The 22,948-nt window shown below is 41.1% G+C and overlaps 1 protein-coding gene across 1 annotated transcript; it reads left to right on the top strand.

Annotated features, from left to right (window-relative positions):
• Positions 1-340: 340 nt before the first annotated feature.
• Positions 341-22,579, top strand: LOC142488284 (uncharacterized). Its single transcript, XM_075588657.1, has 9 exons — positions 341-479; positions 1,398-1,494; positions 1,577-1,769; positions 4,499-4,561; positions 5,505-5,688; positions 6,040-6,345; positions 7,735-7,812; positions 8,176-8,583; positions 22,461-22,579. Exons 1-9 carry the CDS (start codon positions 341-343, stop codon positions 22,577-22,579), a joined length of 1,587 nt encoding a protein of 528 aa, XP_075444772.1.
• Positions 22,580-22,948: the final 369 nt, after the last annotated feature.

Here is a 22,948-nt window from a genome sequence, read left to right as displayed (position 1 = left end):
CTGATATTAGATTCGACCCACAAGGTCTTTTAACTAACCCCTCACTATAAGATCTCATTCAGCTGTTAGATCATTGAGAAGGGAGAGAGTCACATACTGTACATGGGTGCAGATATTACTAAATGGGAGTTAAATGTAAAGGAAAATATCTAAACAAGGGACATTGGGTCCCTAAAAAGACTTTTTTAAGATTTAAGGAAAGGTCCATAACGCAGCAAACAAAAGTTATGACTTTACCTCACTAACATTCAAAATATTTGTAAACGATGTGTGTGTGTGTATATATATATATATATATATAGGGAGTGAGTCAGAAGTGTTAAAAAATAGGCTGTAACAGATGTCGGATAAATTCAAGGCCAAGGGATATCCGATTGAAGTTCTGAATGGGGAATCGGAGAGGATTGATAGTCTGAACAGGGAGGAATTACTTAAACCCAAGCATTCCAACTCTCAAATCAATAGGATTCCATTTGTCAGTAACTACAGTACGGCTAGTTACAGGATTAGTAGGTTACTGAGAAAACACTGTCACTTGATAGACTCAGATCCAGCACTACGACAAATACTGACAGCACCCCCTCTGATGTCCTTTAGGAAGGCACCTATGCTTAGGGACTCACTAGTGAGAGCAGATCTGGGTTCACGAAAGCCCCAAGGTTCCGCTTTAAGGGAGTTGCTATCAAAGGTACTTTTCTCTGTCACTCTTGTGCCCAATGCGGCAATGTGCAAAAGGAACCGACATTTACACACCCGTGCACAGGACGTAAGTATGATATTAAGGATTACACTATGGGTAATTTAGATTATATAGTGTATCTCCTAATGTGCCCTTGTGGGTTGGCATACGTAGGCGAAAACATGCGGAAGGCCAAAGAATGTCCACAATTAGATGCAAAGTGTGGGACCAACCCCTGTCTGTACACTTCCTAAAGAAACCAAGGAGAAGGCTGCTCAAAGCTCAGAACGGAGAGCAATAAAATATATGTGATAAAGTCAGTGATATATTGGACAACTGTGGTTGCACATGAGGGAAAATACAAACGTGGGATTCCGCATGTGTTGCTTGGAGAAGTGACCGAAGACAGAAATGTGCAGTGTGGGAGTTCCAATGGACAACGCTACCTGGGAAAAGCATAAAACAGAGGGGAAATATATTACCTCTGTTGATCCCGTAGTGTAGCACTCCGTTAACACTGCATATCTGTCCGGTCTTGGGCGTAGGCGTCGTAGACTCCCAATCTGCTGCTGCTTCCTTCTCTCAAACTCTGTGGAGCTCCCGAGTGCCAGTGGTGTGTGTGTCCACTTCCGGTCCGTCCAGGAACGCTCCCCTCACTCTGCAAGTTCCGCGAGTAGCTTACGTGTAGCTGAGAATCCCATATAACGTGCCCTCACAGCCTCAGTGCGTCTCTCCAATCGGCAAGCAGTATACAGGAAGATAGAGATTGGTATGAGACTGCAGCGTCCAGAAAAAAAGCACCCTCAGCTCACCAGGTATGAAATGGATAAAAACGTTTATTTAACTACATAAAAATGAAAAAAGGACAAAAAAAACACCACCTCCTACGCGTTTCAGGCTCTTCCTACACTTCCTACAGACTGGACACAATGTCAGTAAGCTTCGGTTCCAGATTATTGAGGTGGTTCTGAAACCCCGCAAGGGCGGCAATATGGTGCAGCTCTTGAGGAAAAGTGAGGCCTTCTGGATACGCGAGTTGGGTACACTACATCCAGGTGGCCTGAATGGAGAATACGATCTTACTAAACTAGTATAATTACTATTACAGGTTTACCCCGGGGTGATGAGATCCCTCTATCTATGGATTGATTTCAACTCTTGGGGGGAGTAGCAGGTGCTGTAGGACACTTTCGGCTCAGCACTGAGAGTGTTGACCAATCCACCTATGGTGACCCAGATGGGGACTCCCGTTACTCGGCCAATTCCGTGTTGGACCCTTCACTTTGCCTCTGGTAGACTAGGTGACATGTTTCACTAGTTCTATCTTACCCTGCCTAATCTCTCTTAGGGTGGGTGTAAAGGGGCTATACATAAGTCCTCAAATGTCGTGAGTCTTGAGAAAGAGGTATTTGGATTGGCAAATACACTTAGCTTAAAGAACCTAAATAATTTGGTGTGTGCAGATTCGAATCTCTAGACAATAGATCAAAATGTCTAAGCTCTTTCTCCTGCCACAAGTGAAGGATTCTCATGACTCCTCTCGAGCTCCAACTCCCAAACTCCTGAGAGCTGAGATCTTGAGCAAAATCCAGATTATTATATAGGGGCAGCAGGGAAAATTAGTGCTTGTGCCTGAATGCTTTAACTTACAGTAACTGCGCCCCAAATTTTTAGTGAATATGTAATCATGAAGAGTGTTCATGGTATAGGTGTTTTTTGATGTCCATTAAATACCACAAACATTGGGAACATTCATTAGTTCTTACCTAACTTTATTGATTGAGATCAGCTTCCCCCCCCTACATTAGTGAGGGTATATGAAGTAGTGAGCTCTCCAGAGACTACTCCTCCCCCTGATGAAGCGTGACAGGATCACGGGAAACATACGTCGAGCTTCAGTGACGCCATGACGCTGATGTTTGTTTGGTGAGACGATGGCAGATTGGAGAGTAGCTTATCAACTGGTTGTATAGCGGTGACCTCATTCGTTTTGCTTATACACTATTACCCACTAACGCTGTGTTATATATCAATCGAGCGCTACATTCTATGTCTACCAGCACCTCCACGAGTCTATCTACGCTTTGGAGGCTAGTGTGGATTACAAACACGATGCACACCTGTTATAGAAGCGTGATAGCTTTGCCTGCATTGATACATTCTATTGCGGAGAATTCACTTGAGCACAGCTGAGACCAATATACAGCGTTTAGATCTTTCAGGCTGCGCTCACTCACATGAGTCCAGTACTATCTTAGTATACTGACAACCCTAGGGTTAAATGTTTACAGTGTTGCGCTTTGCTTTATTGAACTACATCACTACACAGCATTCGTTTGTCTATGTTGCCCAAGCAGTGCTCTGCATACCTACTGTATGATAGGTGTTTGATATTATTCATGTATGCTGACTATATCTGGGCTTACAGATGCAGCGGCCGTTTTACGAACAATTCACGCGGTGTATACATCGGAATACTCATGTGATGGCGCGCAATTTCTTCCAACCGTACCGCCTTTAGACACGAGTGCAGGTGAGCGCATAAAATGGCATTTTAGTGTTCTGACTTTTAAACACATGAAATTGACACAGTAGCACAGTACTGTACACACGGATAAAAAGGAAGAGCAGTGAAATCAGCGCTGATGCGGTGAATGTGAATAGTGACACGATATAAGTGACAATAATATATACAACACACTTTACACTTAAAATGGAGGCTGCCTAGGTAAAAAGGTTAACACAAACCAATACAAATAATACAAAAAAAAAGGAAAACCGGCGCCTCTGAAATATAAAAATCTAACCAAATATAAAGTCCAACACGAATGGAGAGAAGTCCTGGAAGAAGTCTTCAATGAAGTCTCAATGGGGACAAACAAACATTTAAGACAAAAACAGAAAAGACAAAAGAAAAAAGATCATAGTGTAACTCATAAACAAACAAAATGCAATGTAAAGATTGACAAAAAAATTATTACAAATTTAATGCAAATGTAAAAAATAAAACAACATGCACATGTAAGTGGGCTAGAGACGCTAATAAAGCTGTAACATCCAGTAGGAGTAAAATTGGAATCCAACTTACAGCAATGCTGAAAAGTGTAAGCCCGTAGAGCAACTGTCTTGGAATTCAGACCGGAGCCTCTGCAAAGATTGAAAACAGCAGCCTCCAGGGATCCACACTGCCGGATGATAACAGTCTCAGCCAAATAGAGAACCACCCACCTATCTGGCGGAGACTGTTATCATCCCTCTTCGTACGTGCTCTGTCCTTTTCAGACTTTGCCTCAGCTCTTTTGAGCTTCCTTGCCTTCTTGAGTGTTCCCCCTGCCCTCGCGCTGTGGTGTGACGTCACCTACACATTGCACGACCTGACGGTCTGTGTGTATGGTGTCAGGTGATCCCCCCAACAGCGTGCAGCTCCGGTTCTCCCCTGTGATACTCCCCACTCACTCCAAAGGTCTGTGTGTGGCTCAGCAGCGGTCGCTCCGGCAGTGTGGAACCCTGGAGGCTGCTGTTTTCAATCTTTGCAGAGGCTCCGGTCTGAATTCCAAGACAGTTGCTCTACGGGCTTACACTTTTCAGCATTGCTGTAAGTAGGATTCCAATTTTACTCCTACTGGATGTTACAGCTTTATTAGCATCTCTAGCCCACTTACATGTGCATGTTGTTTTATTTTTTACATTTGCATTAAATTTGTAATTATTTTTTTGTCAATCTTTACAGTGCTTTTTGTTTGTTTATGAGTTACACTATGATCTTTTTTCTTTTGTCTTTTCTGTTTTTGTCTTAAATGTTTGTTTGTCCCCATTGAGACTTCATTGAAGACTTTTCCAGGACTTCTCTCCATTCGTGTTGGACTTTATGGGCCTCATGCAGTAAGCGACGATTATGTGAAATCGGCAAGCTTATCGATTAGTCATGTTATTGGCGTTTTTCCCTCTCCGTATGCAGTAAGTGCCGAATACATTCAAAATCAACCCGAAAACAAATCCGCCCACTCTCACGATGATGAGCCGATCACACACAGGTGTATCGGCGTGCGTGGCGGGGTGCTGTTAGGTTGCACAATCACAAATCTTGCTGAATCAGGCGAAACAAGCATGTTTTTGATTGCGCGCCATATTTAAAGGCAACGTGTACTGCTAATCATTCTCTGTGTTGTTGGGAGTGAGAGAGAGAGAGAGACGCACAGAGCTGGACGATTGAAGATTTGCATATTGACTGAGAGACTTGTTGTGTATTGGGTGAGCTTTGTCCTTTGTTGTTTTGTTTACATCTTTGTCTTGTTTTATATGTGGAAGTGGGTCGTGTGATTGCCTGTACATTTATTGTCTGTTTTTTGTGAGTGCTGGAAGTATGCCCGCAAAGCGTGGGAAGAGTGATGCTGGTGGGAGTGGGAGTGCTACTCGTGGGAGTACGCGTCGGAGTGAACGTACTGTTCAGGGGAGTGATGTTGCTGGTGCACCGAGTGGTGTTGCTGGGAGTGGGAGTGCTGTTGCTGGGAGTGGGAGTGCTGTTGCTGGGAGTGGGAGTGCTGTTGCTGGGAGTGGGAGTGCTGTTGCTGGGAATGGGAGTGCTGTTGCTGGGAGTGGGAGTGCTGTTGCTGGGAGTGGGAGTGCTGTTGCTGGGAGTGGGAGTGCTGGTGCTAGGAGTGTGAGTGCTGGTGCTAGGAGTGTGAGTGCTGGTGCTAGGAGTGTGAGTGCTGGTGCTAGGAGTGTGAGTGCTGGTGCTAGGAGTGGGAGTGCTGGTGCTGGGAGTGCTGCTGGTGGCGCAGTTGCTGATGGGGTGGATGGTGGTGGCGTGCTTGCTGGTGGCCAGCTTTTGGAGGCTCTTCCATTGGAAGAAGGAGAGTCCAGTCAGCACCAGCCAAGCTCTGACCCTAAACCTGCTCGGAAAAAACGTGTGGAGAAGCCACGTAATCCTCGCTTCAATGACCAGGAAAATAGGGCTCTTGTCACTGGCATTCTGGAGCACTATGACAGTATATATGGACATTTAGTAGGTAAGTGTAACTTTACATTTATTATTCAAATACATGTGATCCTAGGTCATCTGAGTTTTGTTCATATGCAAATATGGGTACACAATATCTTTCTATGTTCATTAGTGTGGAAACACAGCTTTTTATCATGCCTTACAAGGACAAATAAACACAGGCGGTCAATTTGCCAGAACTGCATACAATATGAATGCAACCTTGCTTACATGTATAGGTTTAGTAGTGAATGCTCATGTGCTGCACATATTACACATAAAACAGCATGTTTGCTATCACTTGGAACAGCTAGCAGTGTAGGAAACTGGTGCTTATATTATTATTCATTTACCTCATATCTTTTATATGTTTTTCAAGGGCGGACAAGTGCAGCAAGCAAAAAAGAAATGTGGGACACAATAGTCATTGGTGTCAATGCCTGTGGGAATAGTGTCAGGGACAAGTATCATTGTCGGAAAAGATTTGATGATATTAGGTCCAAATTGAAAAAGAAAATACAAGACCAACGCGTGCATGCTACTGGCACTGGAGGTGGGCCCACACCACAACGTCTCATATTGACTCCATTGGAGGAGCTGCTTCGGCCAAAATTACTTACCGTCGTCGTGGAAGGCTTGGCTGGTGACCGTGACATTGGAATTTATCCGTCACAATTTCCAGCAGGTGATAAATATTACTGTACTAGGCGTGTCGTTGCTTACAGTTATTTTGCATATTTACACTGCTTTTTATACTGTCTTCACAATATAAGCATACCTGCATCTATATATGTATATGTCTGATTCTGTATATATATATCTCAAAATAGACATATATGTAGTAGTCCTACTAAAAGCAGTAACTAATATAGCACGTGCCATTGCGTGCTCATTTACATGTGAATTCCCAAAATGCATAGCTGCAGTGGAAGCAATTGATGGTGGGCGAAGATGGGGAACAACAGGGTAGTACACGTGTAACACATGTTCATGAGAAATTATTAGTAGCTACAGGTACAGAACAGAAATATGTATCATATTATTGTGTATTTTATTGATTTTACTCCGACAAACATGACATTACTGCCTATTTTAAGCATGCATCAAAGAAATTGCATGTAACGGCCTACAAACATCACTGGCACTAACACATCTATAGTTGCTTATGAAAAGGTCCATTTTTGCTTTATGTCATATACAGACAGCATAATGAGGCACACGTATCATATGTTATGTCATTGTTTTCATAACTTAAACACTGCAGATGACTACTTAGCTCATCTACCATTGTGTTAAAGCAGCTGCAATTAATATCTCATCACAGCATACACTTCAACAGAGGGGGTGGGGTTCAGCACACACACTAATTACAGCCTCATTTCACGGTCAACTTAGTTCACACCATTTGCACCTGTTTCAAGTCATTGAAAGGTGTGGCTGATTAGGCTTTTTGGGGAAGGGAATACCTTTCTTACAACCTGAATAGCACAACTGAAGTTAATCACACTCATTGGAAAGCTTAACTCTAGCTACTAAATGCCCCAACAACTCATTACTTATCAAAGCGTACGTCACACATTAGTTCACTCATATCTATAGTTGAACTACTATGAAAGACACATTATCACACACTGCATGTGTTGTCTTGTTGAGTCACAGCCACATTCAGGTGTGCCACATCTTCGATTAATGTACCACACATATCCTCTACCAAAAACAACACTTTTTGCAATATGACCACCTTCATGATAACCATTGTGAATGGTCATCTCATGATAGTTATGTACATTATGATACTGATATCACTACACAACATATGATTTTTATGTACTCATTTAATCTATTTATCCTCACGCATTACTGCAGAAACATAGTATGTTGTATGTTAGGGAACTCAAAAATTCTAAGTACACAGGCATGTACAGTGTTATTACAACTATTTATGTTCACTTTCACACACATTTTCGGTTAAGGAACTGATGTTGTTAGTTAATCATAAATACAGAACATACAATAAGTGTTTGTTCAATATTTACACATGTAAATGTAAAACTTATGTTATTGTTATATATAGTTGCCCCTGGAGGACATGTGTCACCTGAGATGGAACAAGTGTCTTCACCTGGGTCAGCCAGCTCAACACTACTAGAAGGTGAGTGTATCATTTGCTGGCCATATAATATGTGCTCTTCTATATGTTATGTTGTCATGTGCATTATTTGTTTTGCACATCTTCTTTAAATAGGATTACTTAGTGTCAGTGAAAATTAAGTGTAAGGCAACATGTATTGTGTTAGTGATGTTAATTATCATGTAGGACTTCTGAGTTTAGAGCAACTTTTCATTCATTCATATTTCATACTGAGTCCAAACATTATTCGTAAGTCAAGGTAGTTTTTAATGAGGTTATAAAACGTATGCTAACATGTTAGGTGTTACTTAGGACACAGTACAATTACATAGTAACACAGCATACATTAACATGCCATTTAATAATGTGTACATTTCTTTTTAGAACATCATGGTGATGAGGATGATGAGTATGATGAGGATGACGCCACAGAAGAGACTGAAATACAATCATGTGACCATGAAGAGGTGCCAATAGAAACTGTTGTACCGCCAAATCGTCCATCAACTTCCACATACGATGCAATTGTAGCTTCAGAGGGAAAAATAGTGGACGCAGAAAATCGTCGCCATTCAGACATGATGACAGTGCTGGAAAGGATGATTGGACTGCAGGAAGAAACAGTATCACAATTGGCACATCTCCACAGAGTCTTCATTGAAGTGCCTAAACAGTTGCAAAAAATCAACACCTCATTCGAAGCATTAGTTGTTCAGCAAACACAAGCTAATTACTGGAGAATGACTAATGTACCACAATTCAACACCTCCCAGCCAGGATCTGTTCATGCAGGTCAGTTTTCACCACATTCATCTGAGATTCATTCACCAGGCCCAAATGTTACCGGTCAAGTAGCAGACATTGCTGTGCAGGTTCCTGATGACATCCTACCGCTGCCATCTCTACAAATTCAGCAGCAGACACCTACAAAGGAGGCGACAAAAACAAAACAAGACACACATGAAACAGACCAACCATCACTTGTGCAGTGTCTACCAACTTGCTCACATGTGTCACTGGGCACAAGCCCTGTCCGTGAACAGTCACTACCCAAAAGCCCTGTAGGTGAGTCGCTGCCCAAAAGCCCTGTAGGTGAATCGCTGCCCAAAAGCCCTGTAGGTGAATCACTGCCCACAAGCCCTGTAGGTGAGTCACTGGCCACAAGCCCTGTAGGTGAATCACTGCCCACAAGCCCTGTAGGTGAGTCACTGGCCACAAGCCCTGTAGGTGAGTCACTGGCCACAAGCCCTGTAGGTGAATCACTGCCCACAAGCCCTGTAGGTGAGTCACTGGCCACAAGCCCTGTAGGTGAGTCACTGGCCACAAGCCCCGTAGGTGAACAGTCACTGGCCACAAGCCCTGCCCGTGAAGTGCCAGAGGCCACTCAAAGTGGCTCTGTTGTGCCTAAAGTTGGTGGCAAAAGAAAAAGGAAAATTCAAGAGACAACAAGCAGGCCTGTTACTCGCTCGCAAAAGGAACAAAAAAAATAAATGTTATAATTCAGAAAATATGTGTTTGGCCTTGTTTTGTTGACTTCAGATTATCTAATTACTATTGTATGTATGCTGAAGACTGTGTTGTTTCCAAACTTTCAACTATGTTCTTGTACACGTGAAGTTTTGGAAATGTTAACACTCATAATTAATTGTGTTATAAATATTTATGTTGTAATCGTCTGTTCAGTAATGGTCCACCAGGAGCCAGTTGCTAAGTTTAGAGAAGCTGCCATTGACTTTGCAGCAAAACATTGCATTTGGGTGTGTTAATTGATGTAAGAATTGCATATGCATATTAGTCACATGCAATTATTAAAACACCTAAGTAAGTGCAAACATCTTTCTTGTACGTGTACAGCAGGATTATGTGTAAATTATTACTTACCTTTGCCTTGCTTGGCCATTGTAATTTTGTCCTTTAATCAGTTGTGTGTTCGTTTCTATAACATCTCAGAATGTATAATAATATATATACACACACACACACACTGAGTGAGTGTGTGAGTGTGAGTGTGAGTGTGTGAGTGTGTATATATATATATATATATGTATATATGTGTATATATATATATATATGTGTGTATATATGTGTATATATGTGTATATATGTGTATATATGTGTATATATGTGTATATATGTGTATATATGTGTATATATGTGTATATATGTGTATATATATATATGTATATATATATATATATATATATATATATATATATATATATATATAGTACTATATAAACTGGTATACACAAACTAATACACTTCATGCTTCCTTGTGAAAGCACACTATTTTAATAATACAGGCCTAATGTTTGAGAAATATCCTAAGTATGAGACTCTAACAGTATTGTGCTTAAACAAATGTTTATTACTTAATTCAATCATGTTTCTCACCATTTAAATAGGTTTCATACAAGGTATACTTAATGCCATCAATGTTGTGTGTACTCCTGCAATATAAAAAAAAAAAAAAATATTATATATAAATATATATATATTTTTATAAGAGATATATTATATATATATATATATATATATATATATATATATATATATATATATATATATATATATATATATATATATATATATATACACACGTATTTAAACTCATGCAGACAGGGAGTTAACCAGACTTTCACATACACACAGAAATGTAAGCGGGGAAAAAACATTTCTTTTTGCAGGTGTGTTTTTACTGATATGCCTGGCTAAGAAATATTTTCACACACTGGTCTTTGTTAGTTTTCAAAAAAACACTATGTGAACGCATTCACAGTCTAGGGATGTTTTTCACAAACGAGATAAAAGAAGGAGAAATGTTTCTCCCACAGTCCCATATCACGAACCACAACTGTTAACCCAATTAGACAACCAAATCCAATTGGCGTTTGAAATAAGGAGTCAAAGTAGTTACTTTTGTTGACCTTGACAAGGAAAAACAGGAGTTTGTTAGCCATTCAGCACATTCATTTTGATGAGCAAATAACACAGACCTGCACACAGCTTTTGTGCTACTCAGACATGGCTGATGAATTCGTTAACAATATTAATCCCCTTTTAGGGTATAAGTACATGATCTGTGAAGCCATCTTGAACAGTCGCGGACAGAAAGCAAGCACACGCCAAATCGATGATTTCATTCGAGCAAAATATCCTTATTACCAAGACCGTAAGCATGCACGGAATTTTAATTCCTCAATAAGATTCACTTTATCAAGTAATGACTTTTTTGAACGTGACCAGGATAAGCTACAACACACCTATGGTTTCTGGAAGATTGCCCCGGAAAAACAATTTATCCTGAAAGACGGCACTTATATTGTCGTGAAAGGCATATTTATTCCTAATGGCAATAGCAATGTATCCGCTACTACTGATCCGTTTGAATCGATACGTGCTGCAATATCTGCAGCCTCCATTCCTGAAACCCACATTGTACAAGAACAAAAGTACTATGATTATGTACCAAGCCTTTCAGCTGAAATTGCATTGGAATGGGAACCGGAAGAAATGAACCTACCTCCCGACCAATTATTTGAAGAAAGCAGTGGCGATTCCTATGAGCGCATCCTGGAGGAGATATGTGCCATACTGGATTCAGCGGTTGGGTTAAGCGTGGATGAAAATGGCTTGCATTTCTGGAGCGACCAGTTGCAGCCAGGCGAAGAGTTAATTCTAGAAGAATGGTAAATATAACAATCGTTATGCGTTGACTCTGCGTTTAAATTTTTTTTTTTTTGTAACCACCATTTTCACTTTCAATGCGTGGATACAGCGTAACATTGCAGACTGCATAACATGTAGCGATCACAAACAAATTGTTTCCTAATACAATATAGTAGGACCTGAAAGAGTAGTACACATTGCTGACGGAATAAATATACGTACTTTCCTATCCCTTTAAACATATTAGCAACATTTTACCATTACTCTAACACATACCTGTTTTGTTATCATGCAACATCTACAACATTGAAAACCGGGTCCACCACGTATGACGTGGGACCCTTGTCATGGGCCAAGGCGTCCTTAAAAAGGATTAGTGATGTAAGTCCCGCCCCCAAGCGACGTGCGCGCCTCAAAGCCTATTGGCTGTCATGTTTTGTTATAGTAACGGTAACTGCAGTGTGTGATGCGTGCGGCTCAGTGTTTGTAGGCGTACCCTGGGCGTTAGCCGAATGTTAATTGAGTGGGAGGAGTGTTAGCGTGCGTTTCACGCTGGCTTAACATGACGTCACACGTATTGCATTTGCGCATTGTGTTATCGGCCGTGCTTTCTGTTCAAACACGTCTGTTTAAAAAGAATACAGATGTACTCGTTTAGAACGAATGTAGTTTCGTCTTCATTGTATTTGAAATAAAGATGTTATGTTTACTGGTATTTTCAACATGTATTGAACGCACAACGTACGCTTTGTTTTGCGCATGCGCTAACAGTTAGTGGAGCCAAGCGTGAAGTGCGTGCGCACACAAAGATGTGCGCGCACATCTTTCAGTATACAGGCAACGTTCACTACTTATACATAGTTATGCCTGCTACAAATTTAAAGAAACATTACATACTGATGAACAGTTTTACTTCTAACATATAAGTGAGTGACGTGTGTATCTACACAATCATATAGAGCTGCGTAACGCGTTGTCACGGATGCATATCTAGTAAGGTGCCATCTTTGACCATCATGTGTTTGCTGTATTTCAGAGATGTCGGGGAAGATACAATCGGATCAATGTATGATTTCAGAAGAGTCTACCTTTATATGAGATGATTGTGAGGAGGAGCCACCGACTACTATACTACATATGGAACTAATTTTATATTGCTTGCAGCGCTTATTAACAAACAATTAAAAATGTGATACCCTTATGCCTATATTGCATAAGCACTTAATTAACATAATGATGTTGCAAAAGAGTGCCTCATGAATTTTTATTGAGTGTTCTTTAATGACTACTAACATTTTATGACATGGTGTGTTTTATATATAACAACCATTCCCACTCTGCTAACACATTTGTGTATTCTAATATGTAATGGAACGTATGACTGTCGAAATTATGTAACAATAATAATAATAATATGAGCATGTTCATGTATAGGGCTGCTAGTTGTACGCAGCGATTTACAGACACATGTTTCAGCCTGAGGTCCCTGGCCCGTGGAACGTACAAATGTTTTTTTGCCGCATGAGGCACAGGGAGATAAAGTGACTTGGCCAAGGTCACAAGGAGCCCACACCGGGAATTGAACCAGACTCCCCTGCTTCAAACTATCAGTGCCAGTGTGTGTCTTTACTCACTGAGCCACTCCTTCTCCCAATGTAAAGGACACTTACAACCAAGTAGCCATTTATTTTTAAAATCTCTTGTTACATGGGTATGTAGATAAAATGGTTTGGGACTGTAGCAAATAATGTTACTGGCCAGATGTTATGGTCCCCTCCAATGCATGATGTTCTGAATATGACATCACCATCATGTTATGAAGTACGTTTCTGTGTATATTTCATTAACCTAACTAACTATAGTTTACTGTGTTTATTAATCGTTTAGAAATACATAGTATAGTCAATATGATGATATAAGCTACCATAATAAAGCTGGTGTTATCATTTGTCGGTGTTATACATGGATCCTACACCAATTGATACACACACAAACAGTTGTCTTAAAAAGTGTGTCTATGCTAGTGATGAATGTGCTCCCGTAAGTAAACAAATAAGTACAGTTATCCCCTTTTCTCCAACCACCTCTATATTACATTAATGGAAATTATAAGGAAACATACATAAAATGTGATGAAATGTGAGTAATCATTTTGTAATACAATGCACATGAAAGCTCAAGAGTAGCTAAATGCATATACATGATACAGAAAGTACATATATGTAACATTTGTGTTTAAACCAATATGTTGGGTTTTTAGTTCCAATAATTATAGGAAGATTGAGGTAGCCACATCTTATGAGAGATGTCAGCAAATATACATACCATGATCAGTCATACTGGAGATATACCTATAATGCAAAGGAACAATATATAAATTGCAAACATTGACATGCCATCTTCAGTACCGTAAACAACACAGCAAAGTGTGTATTTGGTGTTAAATGTACAACACCATGTATATTTCATGACATTCAAAATGTAAATCAGCCTGGTGTACACATCATATGGATGTACATGTTACACTGCACCAATAACATTGTATGTAAGCATACTAGAAGCATGAATGATTATGGGCATAATATGTGTTTTGTCTTAGCATAAGGAATAACACAATGCTACAATATTATTGCTTTGTTACCCAAGTTGTATTCACATACACACAACTAAAGTACAATTGAAGAGGGATTATATAACCTGTGCAACAATAACATACCGGTGCCACATCCCTTTGTGCACACAGCAGAGAAAAGAAAGGTGTGCAACCCATATTCATCTGTGTCCTAACAGAAGGTTATATAAAGAAACATTATTGTTAATATAACATAATTAAACTATAAAAGTAGTACTAGGAACATATGAGTTTGTACTTACAAGAAAAAAATGAATTGATGAGATTCTGTCGTGTCTGGCCACCACTGGCTGTTTGTTCATTTTCAGCAGCTACATGGGTGGGATGCTCGTCTACCAAAGCCTCAGCTAGGTCTGACTGTACATTGTGCCTGAGTGCAACATTGTGCAAAATGCAACAGGCAAGGATAATATCAGACACTTTTTGAGGCTTGTATAGAAGAGCCCCACCAGTTCTGTCCAGACACCTAAACCTGGTCTTGAGTAGGCCAAATGTCCTCTCTATAACAGATCTTGTAGATATATGGGCTGCATTGTACCTGTCCTCTGCTTCAGTTTGAGGGTTTAGCACCGGAGTCAAGAGCCACGGCCTAATTCCGTATCCTGAGTCACCTATAATGAATGGAGCACACATAAGCTGACATTAGTGATCAAATTGTACAATGCCAACATTCCTAAATCAACATGTGTTTTGTGTTAGAACATGTAAATATGTACTCACCCAGCAGCCAACCAGGTTCAAAATGTCCCTCTTCGAACGCATGGAAGACTGAAGAGTTCCTCAGGATAGAGGAATCGTGACTGGAACCAGGGAACTTGGGTACCACATGCATTATCCTCATCGTCGCATCACATACCACCTGTACATTGAGTGAATGGTAGTGCTTCCGATTGCGGTACACATGCTCACTCTGACTAGGTGCAATCAAAGCAACATGTGTGCAATCGATTGCACCCAGCACAGATGGTATCCCTGCTATATTATAAAAGCCAGTCCTGACTTCCAGCCACTCTGTCGCCTCTGTAGGAAAATGAATATAATTCCTAGCGCGTCTATTGAGTGCATAGAGAAACTGGGTCAAGGCCCGCGAGAATGTAGATTGCGAGACCCCGCCCACTATGCCCACAGTTGTCTGGTATGACGCGGAAGCAAGATAATGTAATGAGCACAGCATTTTAACAAGCCCAGGGACTGCACGACCTCTGGCTGTGAAAAAATCTAAATCCCCCCTTATCTCCTCATAAAGAGCTAAGATTGCTGCTGAACTCAAACGATAGCGACTTACAATCTCCTCCTCACTCATCCCATCTAACAGGGTTCTCTCCCTGTACAGACGCGGACGAGGCACAAGTTGTCTCCTCTGTCTTCTCCTCTGATCTCCTGTCCCTCTACCTGTCCCTCGGCCTGTCCCTCTCCCTGTCCCTGTCGTATCCGCGTCACTGTCACTGTCCCTCGGTGTGTCCCTACCTTGCCCTATATGATTCTCTTGATCATCAAGCATGTCATAGAAAAGAATGTTCCTGCGTCTCCTAAACATTCGCAACATTTTGAAATGAGTAGCTGTGAATGAGCAGGTAATGTGCGTCCTTTAAATAGGTATGTGATGATGTCAGGTGACATAGAAAAAATGCAAGGTGTTACATTAACATAATAAAGTACTTCTGTGGCAAGCTGTGTGCACTTGTTGTTCTAAGTATTTGTTGTGTGTATTCTGCAGGGAATGATGATATTTGGCAATGATGTGACGTGAAGCTTTGTACAAAGATTGCTTGCAAATAAATAGTTGCATGTGCAATGCATGTAACACTTGTGAACGCAAGAGTCAGTCATGTAATGAGACAAAAAGGCTGAGATTGACGTGGGAAAAGTTTTGTGTAACATGTGTAATTATCCATGTTATTGTGACATGTTGGCAACAATGAATAGTCGTGTGCATATGCATGCATTTGTGTAAGGAGGATAGTTGGTATAGAATGAGTTTACAAGGTGTCCCAATGATGAATTACTGTACATGTGTGTATAAGTTAGGTTGAAGTGCTTGTAATGCAACGGTTACAATGTAAACATGCAATGTGATTGAGCGTCCAATAAGTGACGTCATGAAAATAGGGAGGACCCAAAAGTATATGTAAACATGAGAATACAGATGTACATGAACGTTTAAAGATGCGTGTCACATTACAAGCATTGTGTAATGTAAAGGAAGATGAATATACTGTGTATGTGTGACATGTGTGACATGTGTAACATCATGTAAATAATTGTCGCTGAGTTGAGTAAAATTTAAGAGTGTAGTATAGTATTTTCCCTTGCCACATCATCACATGATGAGTAATGTGACCCGCAAATGCTGAAAACATGTAAAAGTCGAATGTTATGCAAATAAGACACATCAGCTGTGACACAATGCAGGGAATGCCCCCACACTGTAATGCAAATCCCCCTTGTATTGTGAGCAATGAAACGTAAACAGTACTATACTGTTATACGTCCCCGCTCCATTGACTTCCATTGATGTACAGAAGATTTTTTTTTTCTAAGTGCCGTTCCGGCAGCCTTAGCGATCGTTCTCCCGTCCAAAATGCCAACTTTAGTTGGCGGGAGAAATCGGCCATAACATCTCAATTTCGTAGTGCCGATCAGCCCCGATAAGCTGTTTTTTTTTGTTGAATCCAGCCGATTTAAAAAAGTGGCGATCAGTGTCGAAAACAGGCTTATCGGCAGGCGACTGGCCATAACCAAATTATCGGCTCCGAAACCTGGCGATATGAAGCACTTATCGGCGCTTACTGAATCTCAAACCCAATTTTGGCTATAACATGGCCATATTTCCCTTATCAACGCTTACTGCATGAGGCCCTATATTTGGTTAGATTTTTATATATCAGAGGCGCCGGTTTTCCTTTTTTTTTTACAGTACTGTACACATTACAATTCATTCATTTCATTTCATTGCACACAATCCATGAAATTCAAACAAAGCAACCGCGATAAACACGGTACCTGGGGCGATTGGCCGCGTTAATGCCGCGTGGAATACAGCAGCACACGAAAACGGCTCTGTGATTTGTTCGAATAACGTCCGCTGCATCTGTAATATTGGTAGTGTTGTATATCAGCCGCATGGGTATTTTTCCTTCTGCCCTAATCAATTGATTGTGTGGCTAACCTGTTGTTTCATCATGTGTTTTATATGCCCTCTATACTATAGCAGATTTGGCTGTCAACAGATATATTTAGGTCTGTGTATGCTGGACATACAGGTATTATATACACCATTTGTTTTTGATGCTATTGATCAGCTGCTGAAGTGTATGGGGGTCATGCAGTAAGCGGCAGAAAGGCACTTCTCACCCGTTTCACGCCAAAAATGCATACCCCTATTCAGTAAGGGGCGAAACCTTGGCGAAAAGCAAAAAAAACGCCATGGTGTTTGGCGGTTTTTTTTTCCGCCATCAGAACTACATCCCTACTCTGATTGGCTCTAGTAGACCATGTGACAGAGGCTTGGGGGAGAATGGATGTGATGTCATTGAAAGCCTGTCACATGGTACTAGAGCCAATCAGAGTTGGGATGTATTTCCCACGTTCTGATTGGCTACCGTACCATGTGAGGCCGGCCATTTTTCTTTTCATGATGTCATCTTAAAGGCAATTGAAGCACAGCCATTCTGATTGGCTGTGCTTTCATTGCCTTTAAATGACGTCATCAAAATGAATTCCCCCCCCCCAAATCCTATGGTTTTCACGGCCCAATCAGGGCCGTGGGAACCATATGACGAAAATGTGACGTCATAGGCCTATAAAAGCCTATGTTGTCTCATTTTGAAGGCAGACGCCGAGGAGGATGGACCTCCGGAAGAAGAAAGAAGACCAGGGTGTGGCCGAAGAAGAGAAGAAGACCCCGGAAGAGAGCGGAAGAAAATACAAGAAAGAAGAATACAGATGAAGATGGATTGCAAATAGAATACCCGTGGATTGTTTAAGTTTATTATTTTAAGGTTTATTATTTATGGTTTATTATTTTATGGGTTCCTGTGCATGCATTGGTTCGAGAGTAAGCTGTTCAACGGGAGTCGGTGAGTGGGTCAAGTAATGGTAAGTGAACAAAAGAAATGTTATTTTTTTTAATTTGTACATGTTTATTTGTTTTTTTACATGTTTATTTTTTATTTTTGGGAACATCATTTCTTGCCACTGTATGTATGTATGTATGTTTGTATGTCTAGATCGATATATAATTACAGGGTAAGAAATTATTTTGTTGGAAAAGTTTGTTTGCATTATTTTAAATGATTTTGGCTATGCTGCTATGCATAATTGTTTGTGTAATGTGTTTTCGAATTAGATAGATGTAATTTTTGGTCTTGTATGGTGAGACTTGCTTTTGTATATTGTATTTTTTGGTGTACTTATATTTTGTCTGATGGTAACTTGTTCTGTTTAACGATTGCAATATTTAATTGTGTAATTGGTATGGATGGTATTTTAATTGTTTTGGGATGTGATTAATGAATGCTAATTGATTTATGGTGACTTGCTTGGATTTAATAGTATACTTGTTTGTATTTAATGGTATTTTGATTGGATTATTTTATTGTTAACATTGATTTGAAGAGTGTACATGGTGCATAGATTGTATGCATCATGTATACAATGTAAATGCAATGTTTTGATTGGCATTTGATGCTTTAGATTGGAAGATGACATTTGATTTGTTTAGGAAATAGGATTTTATTTGACTGTGGATGATATGGAGAAGTGGTATTTTTATTAGAGCATGTTTTTGATAACCCTTAAACATTTATTTGTATATTGGTTCATCATGTGTGTGTATATATATAGAGAGAGAGAGAGTTGCATGATGAAGCCATTGTATAAATGAATGGGTGAAGGGTGGGTATTGGGCAAGGGTGGCTTAACCCCTTAATTACCTTAGTGGTTATTATCGATACAGTGATTAAGGGGTTAATTGATCGCAGAATGTAATTGCTCTGTATTGGCTATGTATTTTGTTGGCAACGGAGTACAAGGATGTTGCTGGCGAGGGGGCTTCTTATTGATGAGGTAAGTAGAACTTTATTTATATTATTATGCTAGTTAATGTGTTTAATAATGGTCAGATAATCTATTATCCATATCTGGATAATAGTTATTTTGAGCATTATTATACTGTATGTGGGGGAGGAATTGATGTATTTAATGTATAGGTCAGGTTTATTTTTTTAACATACAGGATTTGTTCCTTTTGGTTCTGCGAGAGACCTCTGGAGACCACCTGCGGTATCCTGGGGCTTCTCACAGGTATCAGGCTGCGTGGTCCACGGGGGACACCTGCGGGGAAGAACCGGTGGCCCAACATCTGTGGGGGCACCGCGGACCTGTAGTCTTCAGGGAAGAACCGGTGGCCCCACATCTGTGGGGGCACCGCGTACCTGTAGTGCCCACCCGTGGGTCCCCAGACACCCGTGGGAACCACCCAAGGTCCCTCAGACACCTGTGGGTCTGACCCGGGGCTCCCAGACATCCGCGGGCCTACCATGGGGACCCAATTGTGGCCCACGGAGACCACCTGGTGGGCCATGGCGCCTGGCGGGACCCACCAACAGGTCTCCAGAACCTGTGTGAAACAAGTTGCTGGTAACCTGTAGGTCTGTGAGGTGACCCGTCAGGCCCACCGGGGACTCACGTGGGCCTGGGGTATGAACCCTGTATGTCAAAGAATAAATCATGTATTTATGGGGGGGCACAGGGGGTGGGTTATGTATTTAATAAATAGAATGATGTTTATTGTGGGCATGTGTATTGTTTTTATTGTGGGCACTGGGGGTGGGGGTGGGGGAGGGGGGTATTGGCCCCAAGGGTATGTGGGTAGGCCTCCCTGCTGGGTAGTGGGTGAGGGTGGTTAGGCCTCACGGGGTGGGGAGTTAGTGGGGGAGGGTATGTAGGCCTGCCGAGTGGTGGGTGAGGGTGGGTTAACCCCTGAATGACTGTAGCGGTTAATAACCGCTATGGTGATTAAGGAGTTAGGGGACATTACATTGGCTGTTTTCATTCTTGTTCATGTTTTGCAGCATCGGAGGGGGCATGGACAGTGATGAAGATGAGGATGGCCTTCATCGTGTCAGCCGGACATGGGTGAGTACTATATGTATTTATTGTATTGATTGTTCTTTATGTATTTTAAATACACAGGGGGTGTATGTTGTTTATTGCAATGTTTATTAGGGGCAATTGTCCCCAATAAACATGCTATTATGCCTTAACCCCTTCATTGCCTTAGCGGCTATCCGCTATGGTAATGAAGCAGCATTTATGTATTTTAATAATATTGTGCGGGAGCAGGGGGTCCCCTGAGCTGAACCGCATTGATTTCTGGCTCAGGGACCCCCCGCTTCCCGAGATACAGGCCCCGTTTTGGGGCATCGGTGACAGTGTCGCCGCCATATTTATAGCGGGCACGTCGCGTATGGGACGCTATAAAGATGGCGGTGACACAGCCACCCGATGACACATACCGGGGCCTGTAACTCGGGAAGCAGGGGGTCCCTGGTCCACAAAGCAATGCGGTTCAGCTCAGGGGACCCCTTGCTTACTGTACACTATTATTAAAAATACATTCATGCTGCGTCGTTACCATAGCAGATAGCCGCAAAGGTAAGGAATGAGTGTTTATTGATATGTGTGTTTTATTCATACTGTAGATGTGCAGAGGGTCTCCGGAGCTGAACCGCTTTGGTTTTAGGTCCGGGGATCCCCTGCTTCCCGAGATACAGGCCCCTTTAGGGGGTGCCGGTATCCCTCTGCTTTGTTTACATTCCACGGTCACGTGATCGGGACATTTAAATGCAGAGGGATACCGGCACCTCATAAATGGGGCCAGTATCTCGGGAAGCAGGGGGTCCCCGGACCTAAAACCAAAGCTGTTCATATCCGGAGACCCCCTGCACATGTACACTATGAATAAAATTGTATTTAAAATATTTTTTAATGTGCCGATGTTTGCGCAGAGAGAGCGGCGGATCTCTCTCTGCTGCAGACACATCTCGGCAGGGGACGGCTTCTCGGCAGCTTCTCGCCAGGCAGCCTGTCTCACCACAGATTACTTGCCATTATTTCAAATGGTGGTGGCGCATTCATTCGGCAGGGATTCGGCCCTTCCTGCATACAGCGAGGTTAACACGCCAAAAACATGCCGAATGCAATTTTCCGATGCTTAGTGCATAGACCCCTATGTCTCTTTTCAGCTTCATTATTCATACATGGATGTATTAGGATTATCCCTCAACACCCAATTGGGCATCCATGTATTATCTTTAATAACAGTGACTGATAAAAGTGATTAATGATACATAACAATATTAATTCCAGCAGGATATGTTCCCTGTTCTCTCTTCGTGTTATACGTTTTCATGTGAGGCTTGATTAGTCAGCCATAATAATTAATTATGATGTATATGTTCATATTTATGTAACGTATAGTATGTGATGTATTTACATACACCATATTAGACTATTTAGTCTGTTCATCGAATTGCACTCTGCACAATGGTTATATAATATGCTGTTCTGTCCATTTATCTATTTACACATTTTATTATGTTTTCCATGTCCATCATCTGCCATTTCCCTGATATAATATCCAGTACCACCATTTATATATTGGTTTTAAATTCGTGTTTTTAAGTTTCAATATTTCATTTGGATTATCCTTGTTTTTAACCTATCACTGTGTGTTTTGTTATATCTTTGCTTGCTGCCGTTTCCTATGCATCTCTTGCCCCCACGGCTCACACACAGTGAGTCAGCGACAGGGCATCCAATTGGTGGCAATGCTAGCCAATGGATGGCTCTCTCAGACTGAGTCTCGCGAGTTTTCGAGCTCAGTGATGTCATCGTTGGGGGCGGAGCTTGCACTATGTAATGGAGTAGCAGGCAGACGTGAATTTACTTTTTGATAAAGGGACGTTATGTCCTGAAACGCGTCAAAGTCACCATGTACTTCACCTTGACCACTGAATAAAATCCTTTTACTTCAACTGGCTGCAGCCCCCATTGTTTGTTGAGCAGTGCACCGTCATTGGACCTCCGGGACCTCCCTCCTTCTTAAACACTTTATTGGTTAGTGCATCCAGTATCTATATGCTGTTCATCTCTCAACGAGGGGATTTTATTCACATATGTAAATAGTTTTTTCACAATAGTTATCTTTATTGCATGAGTAATGAGTATGTCATAGAACAGAGGGGTTTGGGAAATAAAAACCACCAGGAAAATTATCATTTGGAACACTAGCGATAAATTAATTTGAGGTATTAAGAATGTGTAAAAAAAAAAATAATCTGAAAAACTATTTAATATTTTGCAGACAGCTGGCAACAAGCTGAGCTGCAGAATTTAGCATTTACTGCAATCGACAAAGAGTATAGTTTGGAAGCCCACCAAGAATGCATTACAATAATGAAGTCTGTTAAAGAGCCAGTCTAGAACTAGCAATCGGCAGGCTTCAATTGGCACTTACAATTGAATATGCCCATTTTTTATGTTGCAATGCCCAGGTTTTTAATAAATGCTTTCAATGAAAGACTGTTGAAGCTGAAAAATGGGAAATGTGTTGTGTGATATCAAGGGACAGCAGGGAGAAGGACGCAAATCATCATGCATACACATGGTAGAGAGCACCCAATGTACAAATCAAAAGAGTATTGGCAAGCAGAGCAAGGCAATGACATTAAAAGGGGGACTGAAAGAGGAAATAACCCAAATAAATCATCTATAAACTTTTGATAATTACCATTTACATGCCAAGGAAAAAGTAGTATGCAAAAATTAAGATAGCAATGGATAATTACTAAT

Source organism: Ascaphus truei, chromosome 2, assembly GCF_040206685.1.
Source record: "Ascaphus truei isolate aAscTru1 chromosome 2, aAscTru1.hap1, whole genome shotgun sequence".
Lineage (NCBI taxonomy): Eukaryota > Metazoa > Chordata > Amphibia > Anura > Ascaphidae > Ascaphus > Ascaphus truei.
The sequence above is the reverse complement of the archived record's forward strand: the minus strand, read 5'-3'. Positions and strand labels throughout refer to the sequence as shown.